The 18,332-nt window shown below is 37.9% G+C and overlaps 1 protein-coding gene across 7 annotated transcripts in view; it reads left to right on the forward strand.

Annotated features, from left to right (window-relative positions):
* LOC123880464 (kalirin) overlaps positions 1–18,332 on the forward strand; it is a 110,786-nt gene that overhangs the window by 41,390 nt on the left and 51,064 nt on the right. For all 7 annotated transcript variants that reach the window (XM_045928591.1, XM_045928594.1, XM_045928593.1 and 4 more), the window contains 4 exons: positions 3,343–3,603; positions 3,837–3,998; positions 4,520–4,602; positions 5,310–5,394. In XM_045928591.1, coding sequence (XP_045784547.1) covers positions 3,343–3,603; positions 3,837–3,998; positions 4,520–4,602; positions 5,310–5,394 — 591 coding nt within the window. The remainder of the gene's footprint in view (positions 1–3,342; positions 3,604–3,836; positions 3,999–4,519; positions 4,603–5,309; positions 5,395–18,332) is intronic.

Consider the following 18,332-nt stretch of genomic DNA (forward strand, 5'->3'; position numbering starts at 1 on the left):
TCAATTTAGAATCAGAATGCTGTCGTACAAAATATTATCTCAGTCCTTTTGCCTGTCGACTTACACCCGTATTCACAAACGTTATTTTGAGGTCTCACAGTGCGCTCGAACGCACAGTGCGAATTCCACTAATCAGATGACTGTATCACGTCAATTTACAATGATCTGATTGGTGGAATCTACACTATGCGTTCGAGCGCACTGTCAGACCTCATAGTAATGATTGTGAATACGGCCATTAGTGTTTTAGGTTATATGAGACTAAAATTAGTTGATGTTATTAATTTATCGTTAAAACTTTATCACGTAAAACTCACCTTCAGTGATAAGACGTCGCGATTAGATAACGACGCCGTATTGGAATTCCCCCTGAACGGCGTATATCTGAAGCAAAAATGTTTATGTGTTAAATTTTTTTTGTTGAAAATCTATTTATCTTGGTTGTGTCCATTTGAGAGAATTATCAAAATAGGGGGCAACTCCTGGTAAGTGCCCTAATGAATGCACGCAAAATTTATGGATACATGATTTTAAATCGTAGGAAAACTTATTTATTGGACATTACAATATTTTATGCTTGTTGCTCTATTAATGATTTTCGGCACTTAAGGTAGTTTTTAAAATGTCTATCAGAACAAATCTTAAAATTCCGAGTTTATCGCTTATAAATTCATCGCTTTATGTAGTTTTCACCTTTCGTTGTATTATCAAAAGCCGACTGATACTGTGTGTACGGTTTACGTAATCGATTTCGTGTTCACAAAAACTATAATATATATTTGTTATTGATTTATTAAGTCGGATCACCTGTTATATTAAAAGTAACTATAGTACATGCTTATGAAAATATTTGTTTCAATTTTTTTATTAGTCTTTAATTTTTACTTCTAGTCTTTCTTTTATTAGTTTTTTCTTCTTACTTTTTTGTCTCCATAGCGTATTTAGAGAACTGAAGTGAAAACGTTTAATGCGGTCTCTTCTCAAGCCGGTGCGTTAGGAACCCTCGAAATTTTAGTTTGAACCTTACGTAATTAATTATCACCATTACATCTTTATCTTACGAAATCGAAAGGAAGAATTAGAATTAATGCTATGCATTAGATTACAGACTCAAGTTTAATCATAGTTAAGGATTTAACCTTCAAAATGTGTTTTTGTGATAAGATCATAAAGGTTTACGTACAATTCTTTATTTAATACATAGAAACCTTATTAGGTGATACTGCGATTAGGAGTACATGTAATTGCTTATTTACTTTAATGCCTCCGTTGCGTGTTTATGAGAACTGAGAACCCTTCTCAAGTTTGGCGTCATTCCTTATCTCAAGTAGCACGAAGAACGAGATTGGTTTAAAATTACTCACAAAAATACTCGGAATAATGTGTGACCTGTACATATTGTACTACTGAATGTGTATAGGGATTTTTAATAGGGGAATTCGTGAAGGTCTCTGTATCTTTGTCATCTTAAAAGTATTTGGGGTTACTTAAAAATTGTTTGCTGGTACTGTTAACATTACATGTACCTAATTATCGGGCCTCCTTTGGATATTTATAATGGTCAGAACTATAATTAATTCGTGATAATAAATGAACGTAATTTATACCAAATTAATATTTTGTAACCGTTAACAAAAAACCGGTCAAGTGCAAGTCGCACTCGAAGGGTTCCGTATCATCCTACAAGACACTAAAAAAAAAACTTTGCATGACGACCATTTTGAAATTTGCCATCTTGGTTTTTTATGATTTCTTGGCGGCAAAAGAAATATACACTGACAACTCTCTCCTGTTACGATACATGAGATACAGAACGCTGCAAGACAGACGTATGGGCAGTAAAACCCCAAAAACTAGGGAAAAAACTCAGTACAAAATTCAATACAGTATTCTAATTAAAAGTCTTTTGTGTAGCGTCAATTTATTTGGGCATAATTGCTTCATAAAAAACAGCTGGTCAGTACAACGTTGTGTAAGCACGACACGCGACATAGTCCTATTAATTTACCTACGCCCACAAAGTTGATGGCGCGCTCAATCCCATTTGCTTGCACACCACAAAATCAATGGCGAAAACTTGACCCAGAGTATACATAAGTTCGTTTTTGTCTGCCACATTGACTGGTCACTTATCTGCATTCTTAACGAGCTTTGGTGTTTCGTAATATCATAAAACCATTACGGCATTATCGGCTTTAGAAGTTTGTTTCTCATTTATACTGGCGTGCGGTAAACGCGATACGTAAAATAAAGTAAACTAGTCCACTGTTTGTTGTAAATTAATTGTAAATTAACGATTAGTGCCGACCAGTATTTTCCTCATGATTCATTTTCGTGCATCACAGTCGCTTGGTGCTCATAGTAAGTGTAATGTTTTCCAGAAGTGTAGATCCATCTAAATGTTCCAAGTGCAATATTTAAAAGTAAAAGACATGTTATGGTTGGTGTAGTTGAAAATTGTGTAATTTTGATAATGTTGAAGTATTTAAATAACTATCGCACAAATAAAATTGGACCTACTTCAAAAGATGGACTTGTATGTATATTTTTTTAAACACATTGAGTCATTCTCGTCGTTCTTTCATGAGAAAAAATATTCACACAGCTATGCTTAGGTACGAACTATAAAATGCTTGGGTACGTGATTATGCGTCTCGCGATTAAAGAACTGAATTTGAGGAGTAGCGTTGTTCTTAAAGAAAATTGTCGTCCTATATCGTTTAATTCCATCCCGCGTGGTAAAATAGCTATTATATAGATATAGTAGGCGACAGGTCAAGACGGTAATCGGGATATGAGGAGGGGGGACTCCCCGCACATCCGCACCGGGTGTGCGGGTATGCGGGGCGTCCCCACCCCCATTGCCATCTCGGCCTGTCGCGTACTATACCTTATGTATTGGGTATGCAATATAATTATATAGTATTGGCTGAAAAAGATAGCTCATTTTTCAACAAGTGATTGCAATAAGAAAACGGCTCAAACGAAACATGTACCGAACCTTTTCAAGTAGGTCATGATTAACAAAACCAAACTAATTTGAAACTAATCGGGCTTACTCCGATTGAAACGTGGATTTGAGCCGTTTTTTCGATTAGTGTCTTTGAGTAGGTACACGGAGGCATTTGTAAATGCAGTTGAAATGCGCCAGGCGCAACTAAAACTAGTGCAATACTATCCATAGTATCGCATAACACTTTGAACTTTCCTGTGGACTTGCGTTCGTAAAACGCGTGTTGACTGCACGTTAAAATGTTGCCATGTACGGCAATATGGATACCACTCACGATAGTTTAGTTTCGAGTAATTGATGAAGATTACATTCTAATCTATTATTCACAGGACGGTCTGGAAGTTATGCTGTCGGTACCAAAGAAGGCCAATGACGCAATGCATCTATCAAACTTAGAAGGATGTGATGTTCCTATGGACAGTCTCGGTGAAGTAGTCCTCCAGGATTCGTTCCAAGTGTGGGACCTTCGCCAGATAATCAAGAAGTGTCGAGAGAGAAGAGTTTTCCTATTTGATCTGCACCTACTCCTCGCGAAGGAGGTCAAAGACACGCATGGGAAAGCAAAGTACATTTATAAGACTAAATTCATGGTGAGTATTAGAATAAGATACGTTTTAGTTTAGCTTTTATTAGCTAAACTAAAAACGAATGAATCAAGATATGAAAAGACAAATATGGCATCCTCCTTGCTCCATCATTAGACCACCTCCGTCTTGCCATGTTCTATATTATTGCATCTTCATCGAAGCTACATTTACCTGTTTTAAATTATTATACCTGTACCTGTTGTAAGGCAGATTTTAATTTGGTATATATGTTGCAGACCTCCGAGTTGGGTGTCACAGAGCACATAGAGGGTGACGAGTGTAAATTCTCCGTGTGGACGGGCCGTGAGCCGATGGCGAGCGACTGTCGCATCGTGCTGAAGGCGCCTTCACTTGATGTCAAACAGACCTGGGTGCGACGCCTCAGGGAAGTCATTCAGGTAGGATCTTGTCTATTAGTCACACGCATATCTGCAGATTGGAGTGGAGTCATTTAGATGAATACTCAAACTAAGCTTAATTTGCTTTAGCATAGCGGTGGCAGTATTACTGAGTCTCCCCCGTTTTTTATTTTCATCATACAAATTAAAACTATTCGGAGTGAATGTAGTTACTATCAAAAAATACTCCAGTGCACTCTGTAATATGCTTTGACCTTACCCTGTTTATATTATCACTCCAGAACACGTATGCCCTAACGGCCATAGATTCTGCGACAGGTATATGGCTTGCCCACTGCCACTTTAGTTGGCGAATTCGCTGAGCTATGTTGGTCACTTTGAAACGTGGACACTGAAAGTTGGCGGTTTCCACAAGTTCAGACCTGTCTCTCTGAAGAACAAAATCCGTAACGAGGAAATCTGTAGGAGAACCAAAGTGACCGAATTAAATATTTGGTGGTAAGCAAATGATTGTGAACAACAGTAACAATGAAAATTAATCTTATGATTGTTGTTGACAGGAAACATACTTCAGTGGCGCCCTGCAGCAGCCGCCGCGTAGTCCCGCGCGAGCTCGTCCGGCCAGCTCGCAGCGCTCGAGCCGGTAACTATTTATCTAAATATGTAAAATGGAAAGGTGACTGACTGACTAACTGATTTGTGAAGGCACATCTCAAACTGAACTGATTAGGCTGAAAGGCATACAGGTAGCTATTATAACGTAGAAGACATCCGCCAGGAAAAGAAAGTAGTTTTGAGAATCCAACAATTAGTAGTATAGTAGTTAGTAAAATAGGGGTTTCAAATTTGTTTAGTCCATGCAAATGAAGTCGCGGGTATAAGCTAGTTTTGTAAGTAAAACTTCTTTTCTCCCTCTTGCTCTTAAACTGCTTCATTATTAAAAAGCAAAATGGCAATCGGCTCTTTACTGTGCGTACGCCAGCAATTACCAAACAGGATAGTAATAGAAATTGCTGGACAGTTTTATACGGGTAACGAAGTGTTTTAAAAAGTTTCTTTTTTCAAAAGTTTAAAAACAATATCTCAGCCAATCATAGCGTGCAGCCGTCCGCTATTGGTTGTTGCCTACGCGCCATGTTTTGTACGCGCAAATTATGAGCGAGATAGCACGAGTCTCTGTTGTTTTTGTGTTTAAAATCTTAAAGTCAAACAATAAGGTATGGTGTACATTTGCTTTTAGTCGCCGTTAAGTTGCGCTTTTCCGCGCAAACAAATTTTGCCGATGGGACTTATAAAAATGCTAGTACTGTGCAAAGACCTTGTTAAACTAAACAATCATTATTGTTGCAGAGACTTTGAAGACACGGATACAGAAAACCTTGATCGCAACTCTCTTGCGTCTTTCGGTAGCGGCAACACAACAGATTCCGATAAGGTGAGTGCTCATCAATATTTAAAGCGGAACTATTTTAAGCACCAAAGGAAGCTGAAAATTTTTTTTAGCATTGCCTAAGTATGAGATACATTGGACGTAAAGAAATGTGAGTTGTTTTTTTTTAATAAGAAGTTGAACAAAAACGTTCCGTGCAAATAGGATTTCGAATACATAAGAAAACCAGCGCATTGGTTTTGTGTGATCTCGGTCTCCTGTCTCATTCTTCTTTCTATCACTTTTTCCCAAATCTTCATATTATGCGACATGAGCTTTATTCCTCGGTAGCTGTTACAGTCTTGTACATCACCCTTGTTTTTGTAAATGGGCACCAGTAAACTGTTGCACCACTCTTCTGGGATCTCCTCCTCATGTAATAGTTATTGAAGAAAAAAGCCAGCCAGCTTTTAGGAACTTCCCTACTTCAGCTACCTATCTGGCCCTGTCGCTCTACCATTTTTCATACTCTGTATTGCCATTCTTACTTCATCTATACTCACTTGTTTCACCACATCCAAATTAGTTGGTACATTACCTAGCTTTCCACTCCACTCATTCTCATCATTCATTAATTTCTTAACCCCCGACCCAAAAAGAGGGGTGTTATAAGTTTGACGTGTGTATCTGTGTGTCTGTGTATCTGTCTGTGGCACCGTAGCGCCTAAACGAATGAACCGATTTTAATTTAGTTTTTTTGTTTGAAAGGCTTGATCGAGAGTGTTCTTAGCTATAATCCATACAAATTGGTTCAGCCGTTTAAGAGTTATCAGCTCTTTTCTAGTTTTCTTGTAGAAAAGAAGGTTAGATAACCGTTAGGTTCATAATATTATTATGTCAATTGACAAATGTCAAGCTATCAAGATGGACGTTGCCTAGATACATGATTATTTATTTGAAAATGATGTTTTGGAAAACTCAGATACTTTGGATCGTAGGCTCGGAATAGTCCGAGAAAATCGGTTCAGCCGTTTGAAAGTTATCAGCTCTTTTCTAGTTACTGTAACCTGCACTTGTCGGGGGTGATATAAATTTTTAATTTACACTTGTTAAATATTCTCTCCAACGGTCTTTTATGTCCTCGTCATTCGTTAAAACTTTCTTTTCGTTATCGTTTATGCGTTTAATGTGGGTAGTATCCCTTTCATTCTTTTCTTTCGCTCTTGCTAGTCGGTATAAATCTTTTTGGCCTTGGGGGCTTTCAAGAGATCTATACAATTTTTCTTCTGTCCTTCCCCTTGCGATAGCGACAGCTCTTTTAGTCTCCATATATACCTACTTCCTTTTTATTCTGCTTCATAATCACGTCAGTATCACTCACACTTCCCACTTTTAAAGGCATCCTTTTTTTATTTCAGAACGTTTTGTATGTCCTTACTCCACCACCACGTGTCTTTGTCTATCTATATTGAAACTCTATCGCGCATTCTTCTTTTTCTATCATATCCCATTTTATTTTAGGGAGGGTTTTAGGCTTCAGCGTAACGGTTTTAAACTTTAATTTCATTTCCATTTGTAAAAGTCTGTGTTGAAATTTCTTTAATTAGAAAAGAATTTATTTGTGATCTGTGATTACCACTTTGATAGGTAATTAAATGCTGGTCTCGTTACTCAAAAAATGTATTTACTATGGGCATATCAAAGGCAGATGCCGATTGCGGTAATGTTTCTCCCTCCCGGTTACGAGTCCAACCCCAGCTGCCATGCACTCTTTCAAAACTTTCACTAAATTTTCCTACATGACTGTTAAAATCACCTCCTATATATATTTCTTCGCTTTGTAGAACACCCGTCATGACGGCATCAAAATCCTTCTAAAACTCCTCCTCTTTCATCTCATCGTCACATCCTACCTGCGGGGCATACACACTCATAATGTTTGCAACTACGTTTTGTATAACTAGCTTAACAATTATAATTCGGCGATTTACTCTATGTACATCCGTTACACATTTCTTCAACTCTTTATCTAGTACCACTCCTACACGATTTTTCCCGTAATCGGAAAGTTTAACCACCTTAATAAAACAACTGGTAAAGATTTCAAATCATTACATACGTAAATATATTGAGAAAGAAAAATAAATTTGTATTTCTATTTTCATTCCTTACCCCTCATTTCATGAACTTAAAAACGCTCCTTCGAATATTAAAAAAAGCTTTCAGTATAATCGGTGAATGTCTAGGAATGATTCGCGGATGTTTGTGTGCGCTTTTGTTTAGAGACTTCGTACCTATGATAGAGCATCCTAAAATAAAATTGCGCGTAAAAATAATAAACTGTGGAAACAATGTTGTTTATTATAAACGTTGTTAGTGTATCCTTATCCAATTTTATCGTGATGGATGTTACTGCAGCACAGCTGGAAGTTCCGCTATAACTTGATAGTACACTAGAAGCAAGCTGTCCAGGAGCCGAAGGAGGCGCAACAACCGCTTTTCTCAGTTCAAAATGCAAGTTTAAAACCACGTCGGAGTTGCAAAATCTTCTAGTATAGAAATGCCAAACTACGTCGTTTGCCCGTCCATACTAAATGCCAACGCCTCTAGTTAACTCGCATTTCCTAGGCGCTTCGGATGTGATCGTTTTCAGCACTCCATACAAAATATTATCAGCACCATTTCACAAAAATATAATATTCAAAAAGAAAGTAATGCAACCAATGCGAGGCGCAGTAATTTTTGCCGATTCTTAACGAGTCTTGGTTCCGCTTGACAAACTAAGTAATTAGTCGCGCTGTTCTTTGAACAGAACACAATGCAGTTGCAAACAGTTTCCTTGGAGCATCTCGATCTCGCTATGTAATGACATATAAATTCATTTTATTTTATGAAAACATTGTAAGAAATTTCTGATTTTAAATACCAATATTATAAACAGGTAAAGCTTGTTTTGGGTGTAGGGGTAATCTCCGAGCCTAAAAGTTCGATTCCAAAAATTCTTGACTGATAGAAAGCTGCTTTATGTGCTTTAGGCTATAAATTACATGACGCTAATGAAGTCCCAGGAAACAGCTAGTCTTGATTAAATTATTATTAATAACTAGAGGATGCCCGCGACTACGTCCGCGTGGATTTAAAGATAAAAAGTAGCACGTAAAAAGTTGTCCGTCTCCGGGATATAAGCTAACTCTGGACCCCGTCAGAATCGATTAAACTGTTGGGCCTTGAAAAGGTAGCAGACAGACACACTTTCGCCTTTATAATATTAGTATGGATTTTGTGACCTACTACTCTACTCTATATAGACTAAGGGCCTGTTTTACCACTTACAGACAAAATAATATGACACAGTTTTTGGGTTCCGTACCTCAAAAGGAAAAACGGAACCCTTATAGCATCACTTGGTTGTCTGTCTGTCTGTCCGTCCTTCGTGTCTGTCAAGAAAACCCATAGGGTACTTCCAGTTGACCTAGAATCATTAAATTTGAGGTTTTATAGCACAAGTAAAGGAATAAATCCGAAAACCGTGAATTTTTGGTTATCACCGAAAATGTGTTTCAATTTTCAAAGTAAGATAACTTATACCAAATAGGGTATCATGGGTATCATATAAAAGAGCTTTATCTGTATATTCTAAAACAGATTTTTATTTATTTTTATGCGTAATAGTTTTTGATTTATCGTGCAAAATGTCGGAAAAAATACCCGAGTACGGAATCCTCAGTACGCGAGTCTCACTCGACACGACGCAATATCTTTGAAAAGACGAAGATGAAAATATGTTACCAGCTCTTTCGATGATGTCGCAATGTGCCTTGGGCCATAAGCTCCACTTCTTTAAAACAAATTGTATTATGAAAACGTTGTTTCACTGTAAGCTATCGGAAATATAATTGAATAGGTACATCATAGGTTTTCCCCGTAAGTGTACGCTCCCGTAAGTACAAGCCAGTTATTGACGTAACTGTATCGTATGAGAGGAATCATTATTTATTTACCTACCGTTCAAACATAATACACTATACACTGTGTAAAGGCATAAATGTGAGTATTGTGAAATGTCTTCAGGGATGTTATATAATTGAACGTTCGACACTCGTTCGACACGAACGTTCGTAAAAGACATCTTTCATAACAACGACCATTTGACACCGTCTTAATTTTAATACCCGGTACGCTCAGTAAGGCGTTTCGAATATCGGTATGTAGGCACACTAGTATCCATCCCTGACTAATAGTAGCGTACTAGTATCAATTTCAGAGATTTTTTGTAGTGGCGGCCAAACATTTTTATTTTATAACTCCATTCACGGAAGGCTGGAGTTTTACAGTTTTGCCAATCAGTTTCCCCTTTTAATTACTATTGTTAACAGCTCAAATCAGCTGTTTCCAGTTTTATTCGTTCAATTCGTTGATGATTAAATTCGTCGATGTGGTAACCGGAAATGTGCCATTATTTTTGCTTTTTACATGAATTTGAGCCGCATTTTATATCGTTATGTTGCACCTGAAGCGAAGGATCGATCCATTGACTTACAAGGTCAAGTAAAGTTAGAAACTCGTGAAGAGTTTTAAATGAAATTAACCCTTTGGAACAATGCTTGCAAGTTTATTAGGGAGAGGGATAAAAAGATCACATTTTGGTTGCCAAAGTATTGTGTGTAACCATATACAAAAACCTTGTTAGTGATACCAAACTGATGCAGTGCAATATGTAGAGTCGGTTGAAAATTGTAATCGAGTTAGGTACACTTGGAGGTACGGACATCATAGATTTCAATTACCCCTACCAGTGGCGATATTGAAACTTCCATGAAACTTTTAACTAACAAAATCGGACTAATAAATAAACATAATCGTTAATTAAGAACTGTATCCTGTATGCTTCCAAACGTTATTAATAAAACATTTTGATTCAGTATAGATTCCGGAACTGCTACGATAACACAATATAAACCTACAAAGAGCTCTCTAAACGTTGGGGGTTCAAAAAGCAATGACCGCTACCAAACAAGAGGTCGCATTATATAACTGTACGGGTGCAAGGTAGTTCGGCATTATAAACCTGCATTGCCTATGAGAAAGAAAAATTTGTAAAAATCTATTATATTAATTTTCTTAACATTTCTATTTTGTAAAAATCTATTAAGTATATTAATTTTCTTAACATTTCTATTGGTTTATATGCATATATTGTCTATTCGTTTTGTTTTTAAGCCAAAATGGGAAGAATTCTCTGGTCCACCTATATTCTACCTTCAATCATAAGACAGCAATATTATAAACGCTCGTTTAATAATTTACTATCTCTCATTTACAACATTGACCTTGAAGCACGCTGCTTGTTTTGATTTATTGACCGCAACTCGACGTCGCTCGCAGCAAGCCGCCGCTGTAACATCAGTGCAAAAACATTGCGTAGCTAACGGATACAAAACGGATTAGACTTCCTTTCGCAGAGGTTTAGATTATGTGAATTTGGGAATGTAGCTCGATACGGAGGCTGCGTAATGAACGAGTCTTCGTCCGTAAGATAGCGAGCGATATCAGCGGGCGGCGTATTGCGCGGCAGTGGCGACAGCGCCGCGCGCCGCATCGGTCGAGGCGGGTCGCGTATCGGCGGGACGGTCGCCTCGCGCCCGCGCACTGTCCGCCGCCGCCGCCACGTGCACGTCACGATGGCTACTACACCGCCTCTACATTCCCCCGTAGCCGTGTCGACGAAACAACATAAAACCCGACGCAAAATATCACTGCCATGGTTCAGACAAAGTTCTGTGAGCGCTCCCCATTCCGCACTATCACGTCAACACACCATCGACACTCCGGGCTCGTTCCACGCACGTCTCCTCAAGGGCAACCATCAACGCCAGGTGACCATCGACAGCCACTATTGTCATCATGTACATCATGTCTTTGGCCGAAAGTCGGGATTTTCCCGCGCTTGCTCTACCAACGAGCTATACCTACTTCTGATGATGTAGTATTTTCGTTGCTATGATAGTTTTTTATTGGGTACAGTAAACAGCACCACATTTTTTTACTCTTTCAGAGCTACAATTATAACAAAACATTGGCGTAATGTACAGTTTTCATGTATTTTTTGGCCGAACTTGGAACGGCGCATGCCGGTCCGCGCATCTGTTGTCGAGTTTATTGTAAATAAACAATGCGGCATCGTTAGGTAATATTGTTATGTATTTTGAAATAATACGTTTTTCCTTATCGTTTAGTTATATTATTACAGAATTATTATAGCATTGGTAATTCAATGTTATTGATCATAAACAAAACATTAATTAGGTATGTATTATTATGGTGATCCTCCTCCTTTGTTATCTTGGAATATAATTATTTAAGTTAATGTTTGCGCATTAGTGATTGCTCTAAACAATGACTTGATAAAAGTATGCACTAAAATACTTTTTACTAAACTAGCCTATATTTCAAATCACCAGCATTAACGTTAAAGCAGCCTAAACGTCGATCCATTCAGAAACTTCACATCAGCCTAAACGCCAAATCAGCTTAAACACCAAATCAGCCCAATTGCCTTATCACAATCAGTTTTAAGGCCACATTACGCTAAATCGGTCTTAATGACCAATCGGCCTGACATCCAAATCGGTCTAAACTCCAAATCGTTCTAAATGTAAAATCAGCCTAAACGCCAAACCAGCCTAAACGTCGATTCATCCAAAAATAGCACATCAGCCTAAATGCCAAACCATCCAAAAATCCACACAGCCTCGATCCATCCAAAAATGGCACACAACCTTAACGCCAAATCAGCCTAAACACCAATCAGCCAAATCATTCAAAATGCCAAATTAGCCTAAACGCCAAATTACCCTAAATGCTAAATTGGTCTAAACGGCCTCTTGGCCCAAAGTCCTATTCGGTCTAAACGCCATTTCTGAATAAATGCAAAATCGTCCACAACGCCAAATCAGCCTTAACGCCAAATAAACTAAAGCGCCAAATCAGTCTTAGCGTCATAATGAAATACAGCCACATTATCAAATCATCCTCCTTATAATAAATTATGAGCATTGTTATACTACGAGATGATGCCCGCAACTTCGTGTGTGGATTTAGAATTTTCATAAATTCCGTGCAAACTTTTCTATTTTTCGGGATAAAAAGCATCCTGTGGTTATGCCCGGGATGACTACTAGCGTACCATTTTACATCAAAATCGGTTAATGGATAGATTTTTAAAAATCACATTTGAAACCACCAATCAATTTCAAAATCCGGGACCAAAAGTAGCTTTCCTACCCGGGGACGAAGGTTACTATACTATACTATCTCTGTACTGAATTTCATCAAAATCGGTTTACCGACTGTCCTTGAAAAGCTATCTATACACCTGCATGTACAGATTTGCGTTGTCGCTCCTGCATCGTGTCCCACATCCCGCGTTCATCACGCGCAGGTGTGGCCGCAGATTTACTATTTAGACGAGTACAAAATCTGCTTGTATTATTATACTAGACGATGCAGCGTGACTTTTGCTCCGTGTCGATTTATGTTTAAAAATCCAATGGGATTTCTGATTTTCCGGGATTAAAGTAGCCTATGCCGCTTTCCAGGTTTTTAAATGTATCCATGCAAAAAAATTATGTCAATCAGTTAATTCGATGTCGTGTGAATCGAACCAGTTCACTCGGACCAGAGTAACTGACGTAGCTCAACTGGTTGCGAAGTCCCTTCAAGAGGCCTATGTCCAGCTGTGGACGATTATCGGTTGATCATGATGATGAAAAATTTTGTCATAGAGAGCAGAGTTATGTGCGTACTGCGTTTTAAGCAATTAACCATTTACTGGCTTTAACGGTGAAGGAAAACATCGTGAGAAAACCTGCATATCTGAAAGTTTTCCATAGTGTTCTCAAAGGTGTGTGAGGTATGCAAAACCGTACTTGGCCAACGTGGTGGACTTTGGCCAAACCCTATTCTGAGAGGAGACTCGTGCTTCCAAAAAAAAGGAGATTCTCAACTCTTACATTGAGCGTTTTTACTAATGAATGAAATGTATAAATGGATCCATATTGAACGAAATGGATAGGTATAAAACAATAGGTACCTACTACTCGAGTCAAGTGCTCACACGCAGTATCAGTATAACAATGTATAGATAGGATGTTGCTATTTATGTCAGCAATCACGAGTACCTACTGATCTGCGAGCTTCCAACGCTTTCAACGAATCTTACAGATGGAAATATTTACTCAAGGTTCCTGGTAGTACCTATAACATTGTCGGAGTTATATTATAAATTATAATTTAAAAATTAAAAACTCCTTAAACAGTTTAAATGATATGAAAGTCTCTTCTTCCTGATCTTACCCCATGCTACGTGGGGTCGGCACGATTTGTCTTCTTGTTCCACTCGCTTCTGTCATCCGTCAACGCACTATCCACCCCTTTTACCAGAGACTTTACTCCGAAGTCCCTTTAACCCGCATATCCTCTTTCACTCGATTCATCCACCTTTTCTTTGGTCTTCCTCTCCTCTTTTTTTGCTCGCATATTTAATATTCTTCTAGTGATATGATTTTTTTTCTTCTGCATTACATGCCCAATGCCCATACCATGCCCTAGTATCCCTTATATTTTCTACCACTGGCGCTAATATCAAGTTTCCCTTTATATGTTCATTCCTTATTTTATCCATTCTGGTCACGTTACACATCCATCTAACTAGCATTACGGTCACATGTACCTACTCACTCGTCTTTCATCAGTCCCTTTTACCGCCTAAAATTCCGAACCATACAATGTGACAGGTCTAAATAGATTTAATGATTTCAAAGTAAGTACTAGCAAAACGTTCCATAGTAGATCCGATTACACAAGAGCACATGTTCATACCACGGAATATAAGATAGGTACATATATAATTATTATATATTGTATCTACACCTTATGATACTACGTACCTTTACATAATATGTGATGCAACGGATTTTATCCTCATTAATTTACCCGCATCTCTGGAACGGTTCGGATTTTGTTCACTCTAGTGAGCACTATGATACACCGCAGAATAAAGCTGGTTGCATACCTGTCCCAAGAGCCGTAAGATCCGAACGCAAAGCATTTCTCAATTCAATGCTTTGTCGACCGTCACGACAGCTGTTCTCAACGGAGTCTAGCGATCTATGCAGGAGAATACTAATTAATAGTACCTTCCACCTTCAAGATTGTGAGACACCTGTACTGTGTTTCATGTGTGCGCAAACACAGGTGCGTTCTCTTTTCTTACAATATGATAGGATGGCAATGCAAGATGACCGGAGATAACAAGCACAACACTAATGACTTTAGGTGATTTTTGCAGTGCTTGTCCACTGCCAGCTTCCCAACTCCGAGCTGCTTTTGAGACTTCCTCTATATAAAAACTCAATAACTTTCATCATTATTATCAAAGGTTGCCTGGTAGAGATTGCTCCAAGCAATAAGGCCGCCTTTGCACACAATTGTTTTTTCTGTTTTCTTCTTTCTGTGTTGTGATCCTTTACATGTGTTTTTGTGTGCAATCAAGTGTTTCTATCTATCTATCTATCATTATTCTCAGCCATAAGCTTGCCACTAGATTAAAGGCAGTTAAAATAAAAAATATAAAGCATGCCAGCAGACGTCGGTGCTTCAATGCCAACGATTCCTTCTGTGACGTAATTCGCATTTTTAGTACCTACTTCCGAGTAGAATTGCGTTCTGTTCGGTTCTTGCACCTTTTGCTTGTTGTTATTAAATATGCAGTCAGCTTAAATCAATATGGGTCATATTTGTCGATTCGCTAGAGAGGCCGGATACAATTTTAAGGAAGTGCTTTGTTTAAGCTTAAAGTTTGTAAAATGCTTCCTCAATTCTATGATTCCATAAAACCTAGCTTCAAAAGTCTGTTTTTCATCGTGCAACGTGAAATATTTTGAAGCAGTAGGTAAGCACTTACAGCCATTACTCGTATATTGTACGAGATTATGACATCTTTAAAAATGAACGATTTACTTGTTAATGTATATCTTTGCTGGGTATTAGTTTTCCCCGCCAATTATATTATTGTAGAGTATTGGGACCTTAAACAGAAGAAAGAATGAATAGGCACCTTCTAGGCAAGCGCCGCCCGTTCTGATGCTGCACGTTCTGATACTGCATCATCACCTTTTTGGTCTGATTGCAGTCAAGCCATAAGGATTTAGTTAAATAGAATTTAGTTAAATAGAAAAAATCGAAGTTCGCTTAAGATTTTTTGTTGTTAAATTACGACTACTTGTAAAACTTGAAACATTTACACAATAAATATCATAATTAACAGAAAGAGGCGATTCAAAATACCTGACTTATCCATCTGAAAATTTTGAACCCAGCACGGACCAGCTATCAGTTCTAATTTGTCTCAGGCCGGTTATGCAGAAGAATCTCTTTAAATACTTGCAGCTTTTACGAGCACCTACTTAAAATTTCCCACGGGCTTTCGAGCCAATAACCTGCACACTATAATTTCCTATAATAGGATATAGGATATACCTACGGCTGACATCATACAGTTCCGAGACTACGAGTATTTAAAAGGGCAGAGTTCAAAATTATATGTATAGGTACAATCTCAAAGATAGTATTCTTTTGTTGCATGGCACTTGCACTATTTTAATCACGGATTGGGGAATCAGCTAATTAGTATTCATTTATTCTGTGATTTTGATAGTGGTGGTTAGCTACTTTTACGTTCTTTTACCACCTTGTGGCGAATAAAATTGAAAGAAATATATATTTTTTTTAAAGAATATTAGTCATTACTAACATTCCGCTTACCTCTCCGACTAAGCGTAAAGCTTGTGCAATAGTGCAAAGGGCGTTGTATGAACCGCCGACCTTTCGGATTTCAGTCCGCTCCTATAACCGTTGAGCTATTTAGGCTATGCATTAATTGCAAATTCATTGGAATTTATTATGACTATTGATTTATTGATAAATATCCTGACTATGCTTACAGTGACGCTAAATTGCATACTGAGTTAGGTTACATAAATTAATTGAGAGTTGAGAACAATATTAAAATACGTCGAATTGTTGGAGCTGAGCAATCAGGCCATTGAGCAAGGTAAGTGCTCTTAAGGTTGGCGCATTTTCGTCTAAAATTGTCCGTGTTGTTTCTTGATGAAAAAAAGATAGACGTCTGCACGAATGGACAGACTTATCCGACGCCTTCGCCGCCAATGTACATCTATCTGTACAAGGTATATGTAGGTTATAAAAGCTTGACAAAATTACAACCCAAACACTCGTACGAAATTTGGAGGATATGTTTAAAAAAAAGGTGTAAGCTAGTTTTACTGTCCAGTTTTCGGGTCACCTGTTTACAGTGACTTGAATAACCAATCGCGTGGTAAAACAGTCAGCCTCTTTCGTTTGGGTCCTTTAAGACCACTTCCCAATATGACCATTTCCTGTTATGTCCATTACCTGTATGATCATTTCCTGTTATGACCACTTCCCAATATGATTATTTCCCGGTATGTCCATTCCCTGTATGAGCATTTCCCGTTATGACCACTTCTTGTTCGTCCCACCAAAGAAATGATAAACCGCCCACTGCGCAGGTTCAATGTTATATGTAGTTTTTTTTTCTGTCGCTTGGGATCAAGAGAATTGTCAACCTTTACTTTTAAATATAATTTTTAATTAGCTGACCCGCCTTAGCTTTGCACTGCTGCGCTTATCTATTTTACATACAAATATGCAGCTGAAAACCCCACTGGGAACTCTTTGATTTTCCAAAATAAAAAGTAGCCTATATTACTGTCCTCTTTAATTACATTCATGCAAAAATCACATCGATCCGTTGCTCAGTTGCAGCGTGATTGAAGGACAAACCAAACAAACCAATAAACATACATGCGTTCGAATTTGTAATATTATGGGTTGTGATATATAGACCTCGTCCAGTTACAGTTTTATTATAGGTGTAGATTGTCGTATCTACATGTTATTTTCATTTGTTACCTCTATACCTCTTTATATATCTTTAAATTCTGGTCATGCTAGCGATATATTGGGTTATTTCCTTATTTGAGATTGGAATAAAGAAAATTAGTATCTAAGCGTCATCAGTTCAAATAGCTTGTTATTGCAAAAAAAACCGGCCAAGTGCGAGTCAGACTCGCGACTTGAGGGTTCCGTACTCGGGTATTTTTTTCCAACATTTTGCAAAAACTATCATTCATAAAAAGAAATAAAAATCTGTTTTAGAATGTACATACGTAAAGCGCTTTCATAATATGATACCCCACTTGGTATAGTTATCTTACAACGTAAACGTGTAACGGACAAACAGACAGACAGAGAGACAGACAGACAACAATGTGATCCTATATAAGGCTTCCTTTTTACCTTTTAAGGTAACCCTAAAAACGTATCAGAACGTATAACATTATCAGCATACACGTCTGAGTTGATCGATTGCCGTTATCGGCTCCTAAAGCTTATCAATATCGAGAGCCATTGTCAATAGCAACTGGTACAGTAAATATATTACTTTCTGACGGTTTCGTTGGATTAATTAATTGCACACACAGTTTACGACAGTTATGTTTGTAACAAAACCTCAAAGCTTCACCTACACTGGCAGGCGTCAAATGTAAGCTATGAAAGGACTAGTCACTAGATAGGTTCTAAAAGAATGTTTACAATTTTTACACGCCATTTCACTTTGAAGTGTATGAAACACACTTTTAAGGGCTTTTATCATCGATGGCGATGATATACATTTGATAATATACATATAGATAGATGGTAGAGTCCCAGTCCCATATATGTATATACGTAGACGTAGTAAGAGATATTCGGACGCATTTAGGGCTGCGCATAGGAGCTACGTGTCACAATCACATACGAGTATTGCGATTACTTATATCTAGTGATAGGGCAACGTTATGTAAAAATTTGCAATATAAGCATTTACAGTATCAATAGTATGGATAACTATAATATCG

The sequence above is a fragment of the Maniola jurtina genome, chromosome Z, assembly GCF_905333055.1.
Source record: "Maniola jurtina chromosome Z, ilManJurt1.1, whole genome shotgun sequence".
Lineage (NCBI taxonomy): Eukaryota > Metazoa > Arthropoda > Insecta > Lepidoptera > Nymphalidae > Maniola > Maniola jurtina.